This window comes from Pelmatolapia mariae, linkage group LG16_19 (assembly GCF_036321145.2).
Source record: "Pelmatolapia mariae isolate MD_Pm_ZW linkage group LG16_19, Pm_UMD_F_2, whole genome shotgun sequence".
NCBI lineage: Eukaryota > Metazoa > Chordata > Actinopteri > Cichliformes > Cichlidae > Pelmatolapia > Pelmatolapia mariae.
The window spans coordinates 11,230,432-11,246,553 of record NC_086241.1 but is presented as its reverse complement, the minus strand read 5'-3'; the positions used below and the strand labels follow the sequence as shown (position 1 = coordinate 11,246,553).

Sequence of the window (16,122 nt, the reverse complement as noted above, 5' to 3'; positions counted from 1 at the left end):
GTCTCAAACCTTTTGAAATGTGGGCTACTTCTCAAAAGCAACCAAAGCAGAACTGCTTTGTACTGGTGGGGGAAAATAAAAGAGGTAAAAGTAAAAGACAATAATTCTATTAAAGACTGTGTTTGTCTATACTTGTGACTTGTGTGAAGATGAGATCACATTTTGAAAAAATAAGCTGGTTACAGAAGAGTTAATACTTTTGTTAATTACAAAAACCGAATTGCATGGCTTAAAAAAAAAAAGGAAAAAAAGAAAGTTGTGCTCACTCCTGATCTCACTCGAAACTAATGGGAATGAGACCCGCTGACACACATTTAATAGCTGGGGTGCAGTCAGACCAGCAGCAGCAGCTGGTGTGATTCATTGTAACCATAGTTTAAGGCTGTTCACAGTTGCCATAGTAACACTCCTAGAAAGAGGCAGCATTGCTAGAAGTTTCGAGCCAGTTTGCCCCTTAATCTTTGTTTTCCTCAGCAGAGGACGTTTATTTCTTTCTTGGAATACACACAAAAATTTATCCTACCACAAAAATAAAGATTTTACACCATCGTGCCATATTAGTTATGTTTGAGTGCACACAAAGCTTTTTCTCCCCATAATTCTGTCAACATAAAAAAAAATTACTGAAATAAACAAATTTATTGCAAATTTGAGGCCCAGAAGATACTTCAGAGGACTCTGGCTCGGCCTAGGTGGTCTGCATCTCCTCCTCGTCAGATTGGTAGTGTCGGTACTCCGGCTTCAGTTCCCAGGTGCTTTTGTGAACGCCTTTGCTGTTGTATGTGCCGATTTCCCTCATGATTTCTTTCAGGTAGGTCTGTGCCAGACACAAGAAGCAGCTTGAAACATGATGCATTTAAACAGATGTGTTGCATGATTTTGTGGACAATTTGTAACTAACTGAGCACAAAGAGCAAACATTTGCACCTTGTTACTTTAACCCACACAAAGACAAAAGTATGCCTTCATTTTTCAGTTCACACCCACTTTCTCCTGTGCTTGTTCTAAACCAGTTGAAAAACCGGTACTGGCCTCATATTTATCTTTAAGTACCAGTTATTAGTATATGACACTACTGGGAGCTGGTGATTGACTCCCTGCCTTTGTCTACTGCCTGATCCACAATACTCCAAATCCACGTGCCTCTTCCTGCATGTTGTGGTTCCACAGGAGGGCCGTCCCACATAGAGGGGTGTGGAGCTCACAAATGGCTCAGAGAAGAGCCACAACTCCTTCGCATCCAAAGAAGCCAGCTCAGGCGATTTAGGCACGTGTCTATGGCCCCTCCCAGGTGAGCTGTTGAACTGTGAGGAAACCCAGCGCATATGAGAGAGAGCGTGTCTCTCGATCTCCTCATGATGGACTCGAGCCACTATGGTGGTGACCACTGTTTAGAAAATTTCCCCTGACATCCACAGGGGAAATATTGTGAGGTCTAATAAATCACTGATCCGTTTCCACAATCACTCTATGCTATAAGAATATGAGATTTCTGGCTTCTGGTGTCCTTTTTTCCCCTCAGTTATGGATCAAGTATATTCCCAGAGTACTAAAAAGAGCTCCACTGGTAGAAGTAGTTAGTCTAAGGTTAGGTATAATCCATTTCTTGGTTCAGGGGCGTTCACGCAGGAAGCGAACAGCAGAAACTAGAAACCACAAAAAGTCGATGGCATCAGCAACTTCAACTGACAGCAGAACAGAAATAGCAGCAGTTTGTTTGTCCCAAGTTAAACTTTTCTGAACTTCGAGGTAAGCGACTGAAGTGTCTTCAGGAAAACTGCCACTGATTGACATATGACAGGGTGGCAAATACGGTAGTAGGTTACCTTGGCAACTGGATAACCCTAATAATCAACCACCAGCTACAAAGACATGTGCAGTGAGCAAATATTCCCCTTTAGGCACAACAACAACCCTGGTTTAGCTGTCAGAGGGTTAGAGTGGACATGATATGCTAGTCACCTGTAGCATAGTGTTGCAATTGTAACAAACGTATTTAAGGATCATATCAAACAAGTTTCAAATAATGAGTCAGTGTATGTACAAGTGGGCAAAAAGCTGTTTCTTCTTACTTTAAATCATGCGCTAACATTGACTTTTGGTTTAATCAGCAGGCATGAACTCACAAGCAGGGGCTACTCTTTAGCAGATCAGACAATCCTCTGCAATGACCAGCAGGTGTCTCTGTTGAGCTTGTATAGACGCGGCCGCCAACTGATGAATAACCGTAATGTGCTCCAAGACTTTTCATAATGGGCATTTCGGTTACTTTAGTTCAGTTAATTTGAGTGCTAGCCAAGTGCTTTAGGAGAGAAATGATGGTGTGGAGTGTATTGGGGCGTTTGACTCCTACTCAGCCACTGGTTATGCAATCAGATGCAATCAGAGGGAGAGGAGGACCTAAAGGTCTCATCAGCACCTACACATTTCTGTTCACTGCGAGCTGGAACGAATCCACTGCACTGTATCGATTCATGCCATGTGTGCGTGTGTGTGTGTGTGTGTGCACACGTTGGCCCAAATTTCAGCCACAACAGATAGTGTGAACAGGCATGAACGTCACGCCGTGGGCGATTTGTTCAAATTTAACAAAGCAAGGTGGATAGTGGGCAGGTGTATTGTTTTTTTTATGCTTTTTACAGCGATGCTGTTGCATGTGTGCATGTTTGAGTGTGTGTACATGTTGCCTGTTTCACATGGGTGTGTGTGCGTGCACGCTGCTCACCACAGGTTGTTTGGTGATGTCCACCAGCGCCTTAATGTTGTAATACTGGTGCTTCTCGAAGGCCGAGAAGAGCATGTCCAACACGAGCTGACGTTCAGCTCTCACCATCTTCCCTTCGGTCTTCTTTTTCTTCTCATACTCCACCTTAGACCCAAACTCAGTATTAAAACTGATGACAGTAACATTAATGACAGTGAAAATACTATATAATATTGCCAGACTAAAGACAACTAAGATCATTTTAGATGGATTTAAACACCAAAAACTGTGCACTGACTGTTTTCTCCTGATTTGAATCGGTGAATGATGGTACACTTGTTGCGTTCCCCCCTTGGCTTGTTCAGTTTTCACATAGAATTCAAACCGAACCAAAATGCATTATTGAAAGCCAAAGTCTAGGACCTAAACCTGGAAGCGCTTTGTTGTTATCTTGGAACAAGTTCTGAGGTCATATCCCCACAGATTAACCCCACCAAAGGGGGAAATGAGCCAGAGGCAATTAACCTGGAAGACCACAGGCATGAAAATACAGATCACAGATGGGTCTAGCGGCTGTATCTGAAAAATGCAGAAGTGGAGCTTAAACTTGCATTCTTTCAAATGGACAGCAGGGGGCGACTTTTTTGGCTCCAAAAATAAGTATGAGTGAATGACCTGACTGGTCACTTGACCTGAAGAAATAATTTTAAAACCCTAAACAGGTTTGTATTAAGTCTTTGTTGCTCATTAAATCTTCTTTAATACAGAATGATTTTCTTCCAGTAATATCTTCTAATTTAACCAATAAAGCGGGGTATGCTTTTTTGAAATGCTGTGATCCAAGTTTCACCCATCAAAGTTAAATGGTCATGATCAAAACACTCAAATGGACATCACAAGCCAATGGATGTCCATCTTTTATGTACAGTCTATGAAAACATGTTAGTTTAAAATATTAATAAAATGGTGACCCACAGAAGGTAAAATACCTTTCATACCATAATTATTCCCTTCAGGAGGTTACATTGCAAAAAGTACATATATATGTGTGTGTTTTTTTTTTTTTTAAATACAGGCGAGTGATTCGCAAAGTGTGGGCTGCAACCTCCTGGTGGGCCGTGAAGGTACTGCAGGTGGGAAACGAGAAGTCTTGTTTATTTTTAAAAATTTTTAACTGAACTATTTGACCTTTTTTAGCACATCGTAGCGGTTAAGACATTCACCTAACACGTGAAAGATCCACAACTGGATACAAACAGTTAGTTCCTGTAAAATTTCCAAAACTTATAATAGATAAAAATATAATTTAAAAGAATTCCCTTTAATCCTGTAAAAGAATGGGATAAGATGCACTCTTATAAAATGCATTTTTAGCTGTTTTTTAGTAATTTAGTTTAAAATTTCCATGAAATATTTATATTTTAAGATGGAACTGAACAAATGCAACAAAGCTGAGGAATTAAAAAACAAAAAAAATTTCCTTCCATTTCTAATGTATTTTTAATCCTGAACTCATCTTATATCTCGTCTTTAGCTGGGAAAGAACTTAAAACTGAAAAGTAAAGGTGCTGATGGAGAATCAAGTTCAGCAAGCGAACCATTAGAAGATCAAAATGCATTAAAGAAAACACAAAGAAAATTATTATCTGCTTGTGTGATGAAGTGATGAAGACTGGGTCATTAACACATTTCAAACTGTGCTGTCTGAAGTTTGATGTGATTCACTCTCGTTAAGAAAGACTTTGAAGTTACTTTATAAAAGACGACCTTGCAGCTGGCAACATTACGTCAGCACAACAGCTTTTTTTACCCTACAATGCCAAGTGTATCATATTAGATCCATGAGTTTTTGAGACCTCTACATCAACAGTGGTATTTTTTCCTTTCCCTGCTACTGTGAGCAGTAAACAATAAATACAAATTAAAGCTCACATATACACGTTGATATTCTATTTCTTTTCTTTTTTTGTTGCACATTTCTTGCACTTTGCACCAGACTTTACAGGATTAAAACCATTTTATCAAACAAGTGATACAATGAGTCAAACTAGTTACAGACACATGCATGCAAGGACTGCTGATATTACTTCTCACATTGAAATCATGGTTGGCCACAGGCTTGAAGACGGTGGTGACGGCTCTCTCCAGCTGCTGTGACAAACGCTGAGGCTTGACGGACTCTTTAATCTGCAATCTGACACACACGCACACACACACACAGTGAGAGAGAGAAAGTTTCCTGTATCATCTGTGCTCTAACGTCTAATGTGATCTCAGCTGACAGATTGGCCTGTTGGCACAAAACACAACTGTCATCACCTTGGGCTTGAGCTAAGCAAACAAGTAATGGCAGCTGCTTTGCTTGAAGATATCCTGCTTTCTATTTATTTATTTTTTTGACTTTCATTAATCTTGACTCACATTTTTTTATTATAGTTCGACCATCAAATCAAACAGCAAAGCACTCTGCCTCCCTGATGTCCTGCCATAATCACTGTGATAACTGATATTGGCCACAAGCACTCCTGCTTCAGTGCTGCCATTAGTGAAGTCGATCGTCCTCCCCATTTATAAATAAACCCAATAATGATCAGATTGGATCTAATGCATACATTTATTCGATTGAAAATTTTCACTAATGTGCCGGAAAAGGTGGCAAAGAGCTTCATATAATCACTTGAAAATGTAGCAAAACTATTCTTGAATTGTGTCCACACACACAGACGCCACCATGACAACATAATGTCCTTCATTATCCTGTAGCCTGAAATGATGGAGGGCCATTTGTCAGCTGCTGTCCAACTGGGAGATTAAAAAACTGGATCCAAAAGTGAAGAATTTTCTTCTCAAGTTTGTGTCGAAGTACAAATCAGACAGATCTAAGTTCGGTACGTGCTCTATGTTAGATAAATACTGCCATCCTGTAATGTTTAGGGAGGATCTCAGCTTTGTTATGAACACACACCGGCCATGTTAGGGACAGAGGACGTAAGACTGCTTTTTTGCACTTCAGTTTTCAAGGTGCTTGCTGTTAGTTCTGATGTGCCTCGCTGATTTGATGGTCGACAGAGGAAGCGTCTCACACACTGCTGTGTTTTGTGTTTGCCTTCGGTTGGATTGTAGCAGTGCATCTGCCACAGTGATGCTGTTGCTATAGCAATGCCATCCTCTAACTCTGGCTGGAATAGCATAATCCAATGAAGAGGAGACAGAAACCAGTTTGGAAATAAAAAAAACTAAAAATAAAAAAAAAACAGCCAGAGTGGACTCGAGTGTTTAGTGTACACAAATTAACAGTTGCAGTCGTGATCCTGTCAACACGCTGCCAACTTGTCTACTCACGCTGGAATTAATTCACAACACTTGAATAGATTTCGTGCTTTTCAGGGGTGAAAGAAGCAAATTCAACAGCACGCTTCCAAAACAACAAATAACACCCTTACTGCTTTGTGCGTTTGATGTACATTTGTGTGTTTGATGCTCTCCAAATGTCATACTTTGTTACCAGTGCACCTCTAAAATATCTGCGTTTGATGGACCACAATGTATCTGACTTCCCTGAACTTGCAGCGACTGTTTAGGAATTGCAGATATTTTTATACAGCCTCCTATTATCAGGGACTGAAAAGTAATTAGGCAAACTAACAGAATTTTAAATATGAGGATTGTTTTTCGTACAATCAAGTCTAGAACCCAGGGACACCACCAACGGGTTGCTGTGTTCTGAGATGAGATGCTCTGCCAGGGATTTGCTGCAGCCACCTTCAGTTGCCGCTTGTTTGTGGGTTTTTTTCCTGCATTCAGTTTTGTATCTAATGCCTTCAACTTATTTGCTCTGAACCTGAGCAGAGATTATAGGCCTGTCATCAATAAACACCAGTGATCCGGTTCCACTGGCAGCCATATACATGCCCGTGCCAGCATGTTTGACAGACGACCTGTTTCCATCTTTCTTCATACTTTTCTCTTTCCTAATTCTGGTACAAGTTAATCGTGGCTTCATCTTTTTTTTTTCCCCCAGAACTGTGTTTTTAGATGTTTTCTGGCAAAGTCTAATTTGGACTTCTTCTTGTGCCTTGCTGCAAACTCTCTGTATTTCCATTCATGAAGGCATCTCTTGGTTGTAGAATTTGACAATAATACACCTACCTCCTTGATAGAGTTCCTAACTTGGTTAGATGTGACGATGGAAATAATTCCAGTTTAGTTCTCTCCTTTCCATCTGTATATTATTCTAATCAACTGCAATAAGAACCACTGTAACGTTTAAGTTCTCAGGATTACATCATCTCATGCAAGATGAATTTAACAGCTTTCAAACTGCAGCATTTGGAAGGGAAATTTCAGCATTCACTCACTTCTTCAGCTTCATGTAGCTGTCAGTGACGGCTGGCCTGCATTCGGCTCGGTGCACCACCATCCCCTCCAGACTGATTTCATCTACAACAAAGACAGTGACTCAACTGCTTAATCATGATTCAGACACACAGATTCTGTAAGCAGAGGGAAGTCTTTGTTATCCACATTTTATTGACGTGTAACTCAAACAACACACACACACACACATTTTTATTGAACTGCAGGTATCTTTAGTGCACATTTGGAAGAATCAGTTTACAAGTAACTACCAGAAACTGTTTTTAACCTCTTGAGAACTTGGGTGAATGCACACATTCCTACCTTCAGCCTATTTGAAGTGGACTTGCAATGCATTTCCTTATTTTCTATCTTATATATCTAAACTGTTGCATTTTAGATACTTTAAAAAAATGGCCAAGTTTCACTTAATTAGGTATTCATGAATAATCTGTTAGAAGTTCAGACTGCTGTAGATGCTTGCTTTCTTACTTAATTTTTATTTGCTTTTTATACTGTTTTCTGACATCATGAGTACATTGCTCTTGAGATGTCCACCATATGGGACATGATACAGCCACCAGTTGCTAGTGAAACATGTATTCCCCGACTGGTCAGTAGTGGTTCCTTAATGTTGGTTGATATCAGCTGATATCAGATGTTGCTGCAGAAAAAAACTTCCTGGTGATTGCTTTGGTTGCTAGCAGATTGTTAGCAGTCTGCAAACACACAATCTGCTAGCTGAGGAGTAGTAAACCTTGAAAAAGCACGATGGAAAGCAGAAATGGAGACGGTTCATCTTTGAAGTAAATGTTGTGTCTCAGAGCTGAAAACAACATGTTTGAAAATTTTGAAGGCAAACAGTCTAGCCACAGGTGGTTGCTAGGCCTCATTCCATCGCGACCATATATGTTCAAAATAGCTGACAAGTTAACATCATGTCACGGTCTCCTGTCTGCAAAACCTCAAATCTTGGGCTTGTTTGATGTTACCTGGCAGGGTTTTCCTCACTTGGTCACAGAACAAGACCACAGCCCACCTTCTTCATTTGATTCAGAAATCTTTTCCCATTAATGTTGCACTGCGTATTTATGCATGTGTTTGTCCACTCTGCATTTAATCATTAGTTATTATTAACTTCTTGCTCCCATCACTCCTAAATAGTCACGTCATGTAGCCTTGTAGATGATTGTTAAAGCTGGATCTTGTACAGAGTAAAGCTAAGGGACGAGGACTGTGCCATATGTAAAAGGCTACATTGAACTCTCTCAACCGAAAGCTGTCATGATGATAACATATACTGCACATTTACTGCACACCAAGTTAGTAATTTAAATACTATTAAATTAAAAAAGAGTAAGTCTTTAATTTAAAAAAGTAGGCTGATATTTCCACTGATAGATATTTCAGACACAGACTGTACATAAAAGATGAACATAGCTCCTGGACTATTCAAGAAGGAGAAAAAAACATTTAAGTGAGACCTTGAATTTGCTTTAGAAACAACTAAAATGGCACACAAAACCATCCCGACATTGGCCGAGGTTAACGTGAATGACAGCAGACAGCAGAAGATGAGGTCTTGAGTGGGGGATAAATGGAAAGGGCAGATGAAGATGATGAGGGAGACTGCGACAGTGAAATTGAATGCGATAATTAATGGCCGTTACACGGATGTGACAGTCTATGATGACAGCAGATCACACCTTTGCTCCACACCACGTCCTTTTCTACTCTGAAGATTCCCAATTATTCACACTGAGTGTTTACCTGCATTTTAAAGCAACAAAAACAACCAGCCTGCACGCCCACTCTCACTACCCCTGTGCATAAAAGCTTTTTGAGGATTCCTCATTGAAGGTCATTTAATGTGGGGGCTGTGGTGCCCCCTGGTTTTCAGAAACCAGAGCTCACTGTGTTTCTAAAAATGTCAGTGTGCATTCATCGGTGGTACCATTGAGACTCGAGTAGGGCCCAACCTGGACCGATTAGGAGCTTTTCCAACATAAGAGCCAAACCCATGGCTTTAACAAGGAGACACAAAACAGAATTTTTTAAAAAAGATACTTGTTGTGGTCATTTTGTATCTCTTTATACTCGTTTCAGCACCTCTCACAGGGATAGTACAGGAAACAGTGAAGAGGGCAGTTAAAACGTTTAGATATACTTGCTGTAATCTGTTCAAAATTCAATCATCAGCATTAAAGTTAGTCAGACTCTTTTTTTGGGAGCACATTACGTTAATTTCTCCCAAAATACACTTTCTGAGATTTGTGATACACCTCTGAATGTCTTCAACCGCCACAAAGCACCTGAACCCAGCTGAAAATCAGTTTAGACACAGACTGCAATTTACCAACACTTTCCAATCCAATCTGTCACAGCAGGAGACAATACGCAACGAGCACAAGTGCTTCAAAACCCAGGTGTGCGCTGCTGCTGCTAGAAGGAACCTCAAACATACTCGTAGCTGTAATTGCTGTCAGTGGAGCGCTACAAATAGCTGAGTGCACTGAATAAACTACGTAGCTCGTTTATCAAGTATAGCTGTCTCTTTTAAACAAGTGCACCAAACTGCATAATTACAGGATTCGCTCATAAGACTGGAAACGAACAAGCTGCTGTATCTTTATGCACACGTTTAGATGCAAGGGACTTTTATTTGATCACATCCAGAGAGTTTCACTTCAAGAAACTGTACATTTCAACTAGCATAAAGCATTAAGTGAACATATTTATAGTCCAGCCAGAACTCACAGCTTGACATTTCCTGCCGTTTGTCATTCACCCTGCACAAAGGTTTTTCTTTTGTTAGATTTATTTTCAAGCTGTTCTTTCATAAGGTGCTTTAGCCAATTATTCAACTGCCCAACCCACAACCGTGTTCCTGAACCATTTGATGCCTCTTCTGCTCCTCTCCAATCATTATCGGGAGCCGTTTTCTGTTTTCTTTTTTTCTGAACGTTCAGGAAATGCCGGAGTCCAGTTGGTGAGCGTTGGCGTCAGATTGGCAGCGGCTCTCGCTATTGTGCATTGTTGGCATCGTTTGTAGCCGGACGCACAAAAAGGTCCAAAAAGCCACTATATTTTACACCCATCATTTAACAAAACCAGCAGAAAGACGGAGACGCTCAAAGGGTAAACAGAAAGAGCGAGTCTACAGAGAGCTGCAGAGGCCAGCAAATAGTTGGCGAGGCATTCATAATGAATAGCCTGAGAGGCCTGAGTGACCTGTGCAGCGGAGAGACAAGCTGTCAAACTTATTTTAACAGGCTCCTCTTATTTTTGAGGTGGTAAATCCTGTAAATCCTTGATGGCTACACACCAACCCTCTCATATCCATCTGCACCCTGTGCATTTTTCTTTTTTGTTTCAGTCCCTTCTACTTAAAACGTGGGCATAATGCAAAGAAACGGTCCCTGGCATAGACGTCTCTCCCTCTCGGGCGTCATCCGAAGAAACGTCAGTTTCTGCTGATGGAGGCGCAGCAGGATCACCTGTCAGTCGGCTTCTGCTGCTCCGCGGCATCTTTTGTTCCCTCGTCTGCGTTAGCGCAGATGATGCAGCGTCCTGTCCAGATAATTACAAGGGTGCATATCACAGCTTGCGAGGCAGTTATTGTTTTACCGATGTTCTCCCAAATGTCTAAATAACATAAAAAATATGTCTCTGCATGTTGGCCCTTAAAAGCACATGTATATGCTCTACTAACCCATAATGAAAGCACAATTAAATTTTAATCCAGACTGCCTGAAAATTTTAGGATTTTATATACTGAATAAAAAAAAACACATACACTAACAAATATATACACTGTACTGTTATCCATATCCATTAGTTTTAACAGGATATTAAATAAGAAACTCTAGAAGTTCATTTATTGCTGATATAAACTGTAGCGCTGTGGTGAACTAATAGCTATTGAATCATTTAATATAAAGCTCAACCCTTCTGAGGGAAACCTCAGTGCTAGGTTTTTAATTATGAAAGTGCAAGAAACAATGAAACAAGGGAAATATAACTGTCGTTCAGATTGGATTGTACAAAAAAAGTGAAAATTATCTATTGGAGCCACTATCTCTGCTGTTTTTGATGATCCCTGATGTTGTCGCTGCCCTTCCTGTTCTGGCCCACTTTTCAATCAGTGTTTGATCTACACACATCATCCATGTTGAGTACTGATCTGTTGGGTCTTTGGAGGCCTGCACGCAAGCGCACCTGCTTAGGTTTCATACCCCTCTGTGTGGGCTCTGTGTAGGCAAATAGACATGCAAATGGACATGAATGCAGAACCGTATAACAGGCTTGAGACTGCATGCCTCCACCAAGGTTGACAATTCCCTTCTCACCGTGCATGAACGCAACTGAAGATAATGAGCTTCATTCATAGTCTGTATACATGTGCACATTTGTGCATAAAAAATGCTTATGATCATTCCAACAGCATATCTGGAATGACATTAATACCATTTAACATCAATATAAATTTATTTATTATCTTGTAGCAGCCTTCGGTGAGGGGTCACTAGTGCAAAGACTCATGGGACTGTTCATGTTGATGTTAATGTGTTAACTGCAATAACTGTCATAACATCTTAAATTATGTTGTGTTGGTCTTTCATTCACCATGACTTAGACTGTTAAGGCAATGAATGACCTCTAGTCACTGTTCATATTTGTGGGGTTGTGTGTTAATGCTAATAAGACGACAAAGAGTGGTGTACAGAACACAGGAGTTGCAAACACACAGCAGCGAGTGTTTCTTGTGGTCTGTGTTCAAATATTTTTATTCTGTTAGGCTTCTCTTTTCTCCACATCAAGTTATTATTATTGTATTGAGTTATTTATTTTACCTGAGCCATAAGTTCATGACAATGTTGGACAGGCGTCTCTCAAAGAACAACGTAATTGCTTCTTTTGCAATCCAGGAAACCTGCTTCCTTCTATAGAGAAATGGACATGTGGCAGACAGCAAAACATGGGCTGAAACATGTCCCAGAGGTGTTCTCTTGGATTTAGGTCAGGTGAGCATGGGGGCCAGTCAGAGGTATCAATTCCTTCTCTATGAACTGCCTGCATACTCTCGCCATATAAGGCCGGACGTTGTTGTGCACCGGGAGAAAACCCAGGGTATGACAGTGCATCCAAGGATTTCGACCAATAGCACTCAGGGTGCCGTTGCCTAGCCTGTAAAGGTCTGTGCATCCCGCCATGGACATCCCTCCCCAAACCACTGTTGACCTGCTACCAAACCGGTCATGCTGAATGATGTTACAGGCAGCATAATGTTCTCTGGGGCTTCTCCAGACCTTTTCACGCCTGTCACATGTGCTTCTAGAGTAACTGTCTGTCTCCTGAGAGCTCCTACTCGCTCTTGAGACTGTGCTGGGAGAGGTATTGTCTCATGCTACCAGTACTGACACTGACCCTAGCCAAATGCAAAACCAGAGTGGAAAAAATAATCAGTCAGTGGCCTCAACCTTTAAAAGTGTTTTGGGGGTTGTCTCATTGTTGCCAATTTAATTAACAGCAAATCAGCTGAAGCTGATTAACAACCTCCTCTGTTACGTAACTGACCAGATCAATATTCAAGAAGTTTAAATGACTTGATGCTACACTCTGATTAAAAAGTGGTCCTTTAATTTTTTTTTTTTTTTTTTAGTAGTGTAGTTTCCATTTTAGAAAACAGGGAAAACAGGTGGAAACAGTGAATGTGTTGGGGACTATTATAAGCAGTGGATAAATTTGCTCTTTGCAGATCACCGAGCGCTCATATTGACTGTAAAGGCCGAACATGTCACTCAGTGCTGCGGCTCATTTGTGTTTAAAAAAACAACAACAAAAAAAATCCTTTTCATATTCAACAATGGAGCCCTTGTCCGCAGGATAAGTGGCTGCATGTATGCATGCATGTATGTATATATGTTTACGTATTCAGTGCCAACCAAAGCTGAACAAAAAGCAGGTGCAACGCCACAGTCACCATAGTAACCATCACACCATCACCTGACATTATGTGTCACACAACATTTCATCAACTGCCCGCCAAGTCCGTTTTTTTAAATCTTGAGGGGCAAACACTTAGGTGTCAGATATTTCTCACTAATGTTCATCTTTTTTTGCCCCACTAATGGATGCAATTATGTGCAATTATTGGCTAGTGAGTGCCAGAGCAACACGCCTAAAAATACACCCACACATGACAAACATGTGTGCACACAAGCACTGCACCGCTGAGCATCCTTCGCCTCCATCCCCGTTATGAAGTAGTTGCGGTCAAACAGATTCAAGGACAAGAGGATTGGTTTCCTCCTGCCATTCAAGTCTTCCAGTTTCCTCTTTCCGAGGCCCGAAAGGACACTGATTGTAGCAGAGAAGTGCCTTTGTAAACATGAACAAACATACAGCAGAGAGAGAGAGAGAGAACCAGCATGGGATGATGACTGACCACATCAAATGTAGCTTCAGGCGTCTGTGTGGGTGGAACACTTGAGACGAGCTGCAGACTCCTGCACACCGGCTTTACTATAAAACTCGAGCGCTACATGAATGTTTTGGTCCACACCTTCAACAGACGATCGATATTTTAATTCTCCCACGCACATATCATTCACAGGGCCTCATTACTCTTCAGTGATACAGAAATGTCATGGCTGTTACTCAACCATATCAATGAAATCATGAGTATAACATAACACAACCACACTGACGCAAACAGATTTTCTCTTTGTCATGCTTTTTTTTCCTTTTCCATATTAGGATTCCTGAGGAATAAAACACATGTGAATGAAGCAAATCTCCAGGTGAGGATGCTTGAATAAAGCAGCTGAAATTGTGATCGTTATTGTCGGATGACTTGTTTTGTTTTTTTAAATCAACATTGTCTAACACAGAAGATGGCTAAAGAATCTCCAAGGGTAAAATCGTGTGATGTCTTCAGGCTGTGCATGCCTCGGTATGCCAGCAAAAACTCAAAAACTGTCTCTGATTCATCCCGAGTGTGTGCTGACTGGCTGTGGCAGTCCTGTTATCAGGTTTGGATTTATAATTTAAGCTTACCAACACTGGTTTAGAAGAGAAGCCTGAATCAGACAGCCCAATTTGAGGTGGGTTTTTAGTCTTCTTCCTCTTTAGTTTGATTTTGCAGATGACTCCCATGTCCCTTATTCGTATTTGATCTTTGTGAGCAATTGGACATCAGCAGCATTGCATGATCCTCCATCCATCCATCTTCTTTCACTTATCCGGGCCCAGGTTGTGGGGGCAGCAAAGAAGCCCAGACCTCCCTCTCCTCAGCCAACTCCTCCAGCTTGCCCGGGCGAACACCAAGGCGTTCCCAGGCCAGCCGAGAGATATAATCTAATCTAATATAAACCAGCGTGTCCTGCGTCTGCCCTGGGCCCTCCTCCCGGTGGGAGATGCCAGGAACACCTCGCCCAGGAGGAGCCCAGGAGGCATCCTTGTCAGATGCCCAAACCACCTCAGCTGGCTCCTTTTGATGTGGAGGAGCAGCGGCTCTACTCTGAGCCCCTCCCGGATGGCTGAACTTGTCACCCTATCTCTTAAGGAGTGTCCAGCCACCCTTCGGAGGAAGCTCATTTCCATTGCTTGTATCCGCGATCTCATTCTTTCGGTCACTACTAGTGATAGGTGAGGGTAGGGACGTAGATCGACCGGTAAATCGAGAGCTTCGCTTTTATTCTCAGCTCTCTCTTCACCACGACGGACCGGTACAGCATCCGCATCACTGCAGCCGCAGCACCAATCCGTCTGTCGATCTCCGGCTCCCTTCTGCAGTCACTCGTGAACAAGACCCCAAGATACTTAAACTCCTCCACTTGGGGCAGGAACTTGTCCCCGACCCGGAGTGGACACTCCACCCTTTTCCGGCTGGGAACCATGGCCTCAGATTTGGAGGTGCTGAACCTCCTTCCCGCTGCTTCACACTTGGCTGCCAAAGGCAACTACAGCTATCAACTGCTCTGAGAGCTAAAACTAACGTAAACCCAGAAAGATTACAGTTGGCAACATAACCAGCTGTATACATTTGCACAACAAGACAAGCCCAGGCATGTCTGAGAGTAAGACTTGTGTCAGCTCTCAATGATGACTTAGTATCTACAAAGGGAGCTACTTTAAAACATGCAAGAAAACTTCGCCACTGAGACAAAAACACAACGGCGAGTACAACCGGGGTATAACGGCTGCGAGGAGGAGATACGAGCAGCTGGTGATGGTCGTGCAACTCAAAAGTAAAAAATTACTCAGCTTAGCATTGTTGGAGCGTGCACTGTTTGGAGTCCATACGACAGGAAGGTCGAAAGTTACTGATTTGGTTATACAGTGGTAAAAATTTAAAAGCTCCATCCAAGATGCAAAAACCCAGTTAAAAAGATATTTTTCAGTTTTGTTAATGACATTATTGTTCAACTCCTGTTAAGTTACTTTAGTTATTGTTAAAATAAAGTGTTCAGCAGTTATTTTATAATTTTACACCAGATAAAACCAGAGTGCTTACATTCGACAAACACTGTGTCACTGCTACTGCACTATAATGCTTGGTCTTGGGAGCTTGTGGCAGTAGATTCACACTTTGACTTAGGCAGTGTGTCATCACTGACAACAGCTGATTGGAAAAGAAGGGTGGAAAATGGCCTTTATTTAATTTTGCTGCTGCCTGCAAACTGCAGTCACAGATAAATTGATTTTCAGTATAATTTATATATCGCAAATTTAATAATCATAATATAATTTTGAGGCTTTATCGCCCACCCTACTATAGATGGTGATTCCACCAGTGACTTTTTCCACATCATCACTAGAGGGTGGTTCATTTTAAAGCATTAAACCGTTGGTCAAAATAAGAATTTGGTGGTGTTTTGGGGGGGGGGGGGGGGGGGGGGGTGGGTAACTTTCTGCTGTGTTTTACAGTGTTCAAAGAGTTGAAAGTGAGACTTTAAATCAACTGGCTTCATATAAAGTCCAGGAAACTAAAAAACTTTTCTTTTTAAGTGTCTCCTGCCTCTTTATGTAATCCCAGACTGACTCACTGATGTTGCGAT

General features: G+C 41.5%; 1 protein-coding gene across 2 annotated transcripts in view; it reads right to left on the bottom strand.

Moving 5' to 3' along the window:
* Nucleotides 1-630: 630 nt before the first annotated feature.
* Nucleotides 631-16,122, bottom strand: part of LOC134645128 (general transcription factor IIF subunit 2-like) — a 67,559-nt gene continuing 52,067 nt past the window's right edge. For both annotated transcript variants that reach the window (XM_063498428.1, XM_063498429.1), the window contains 4 exons: nucleotides 7,063-7,144; nucleotides 4,799-4,898; nucleotides 2,726-2,869; nucleotides 631-817 (listed from right to left, as the gene is read on the bottom strand). In XM_063498428.1, the coding sequence (XP_063354498.1) occupies nucleotides 689-817; nucleotides 2,726-2,869; nucleotides 4,799-4,898; nucleotides 7,063-7,144 (455 nt within the window). In that variant the 3' untranslated portion in view covers nucleotides 631-688. The remainder of the gene's footprint in view (nucleotides 818-2,725; nucleotides 2,870-4,798; nucleotides 4,899-7,062; nucleotides 7,145-16,122) is intronic.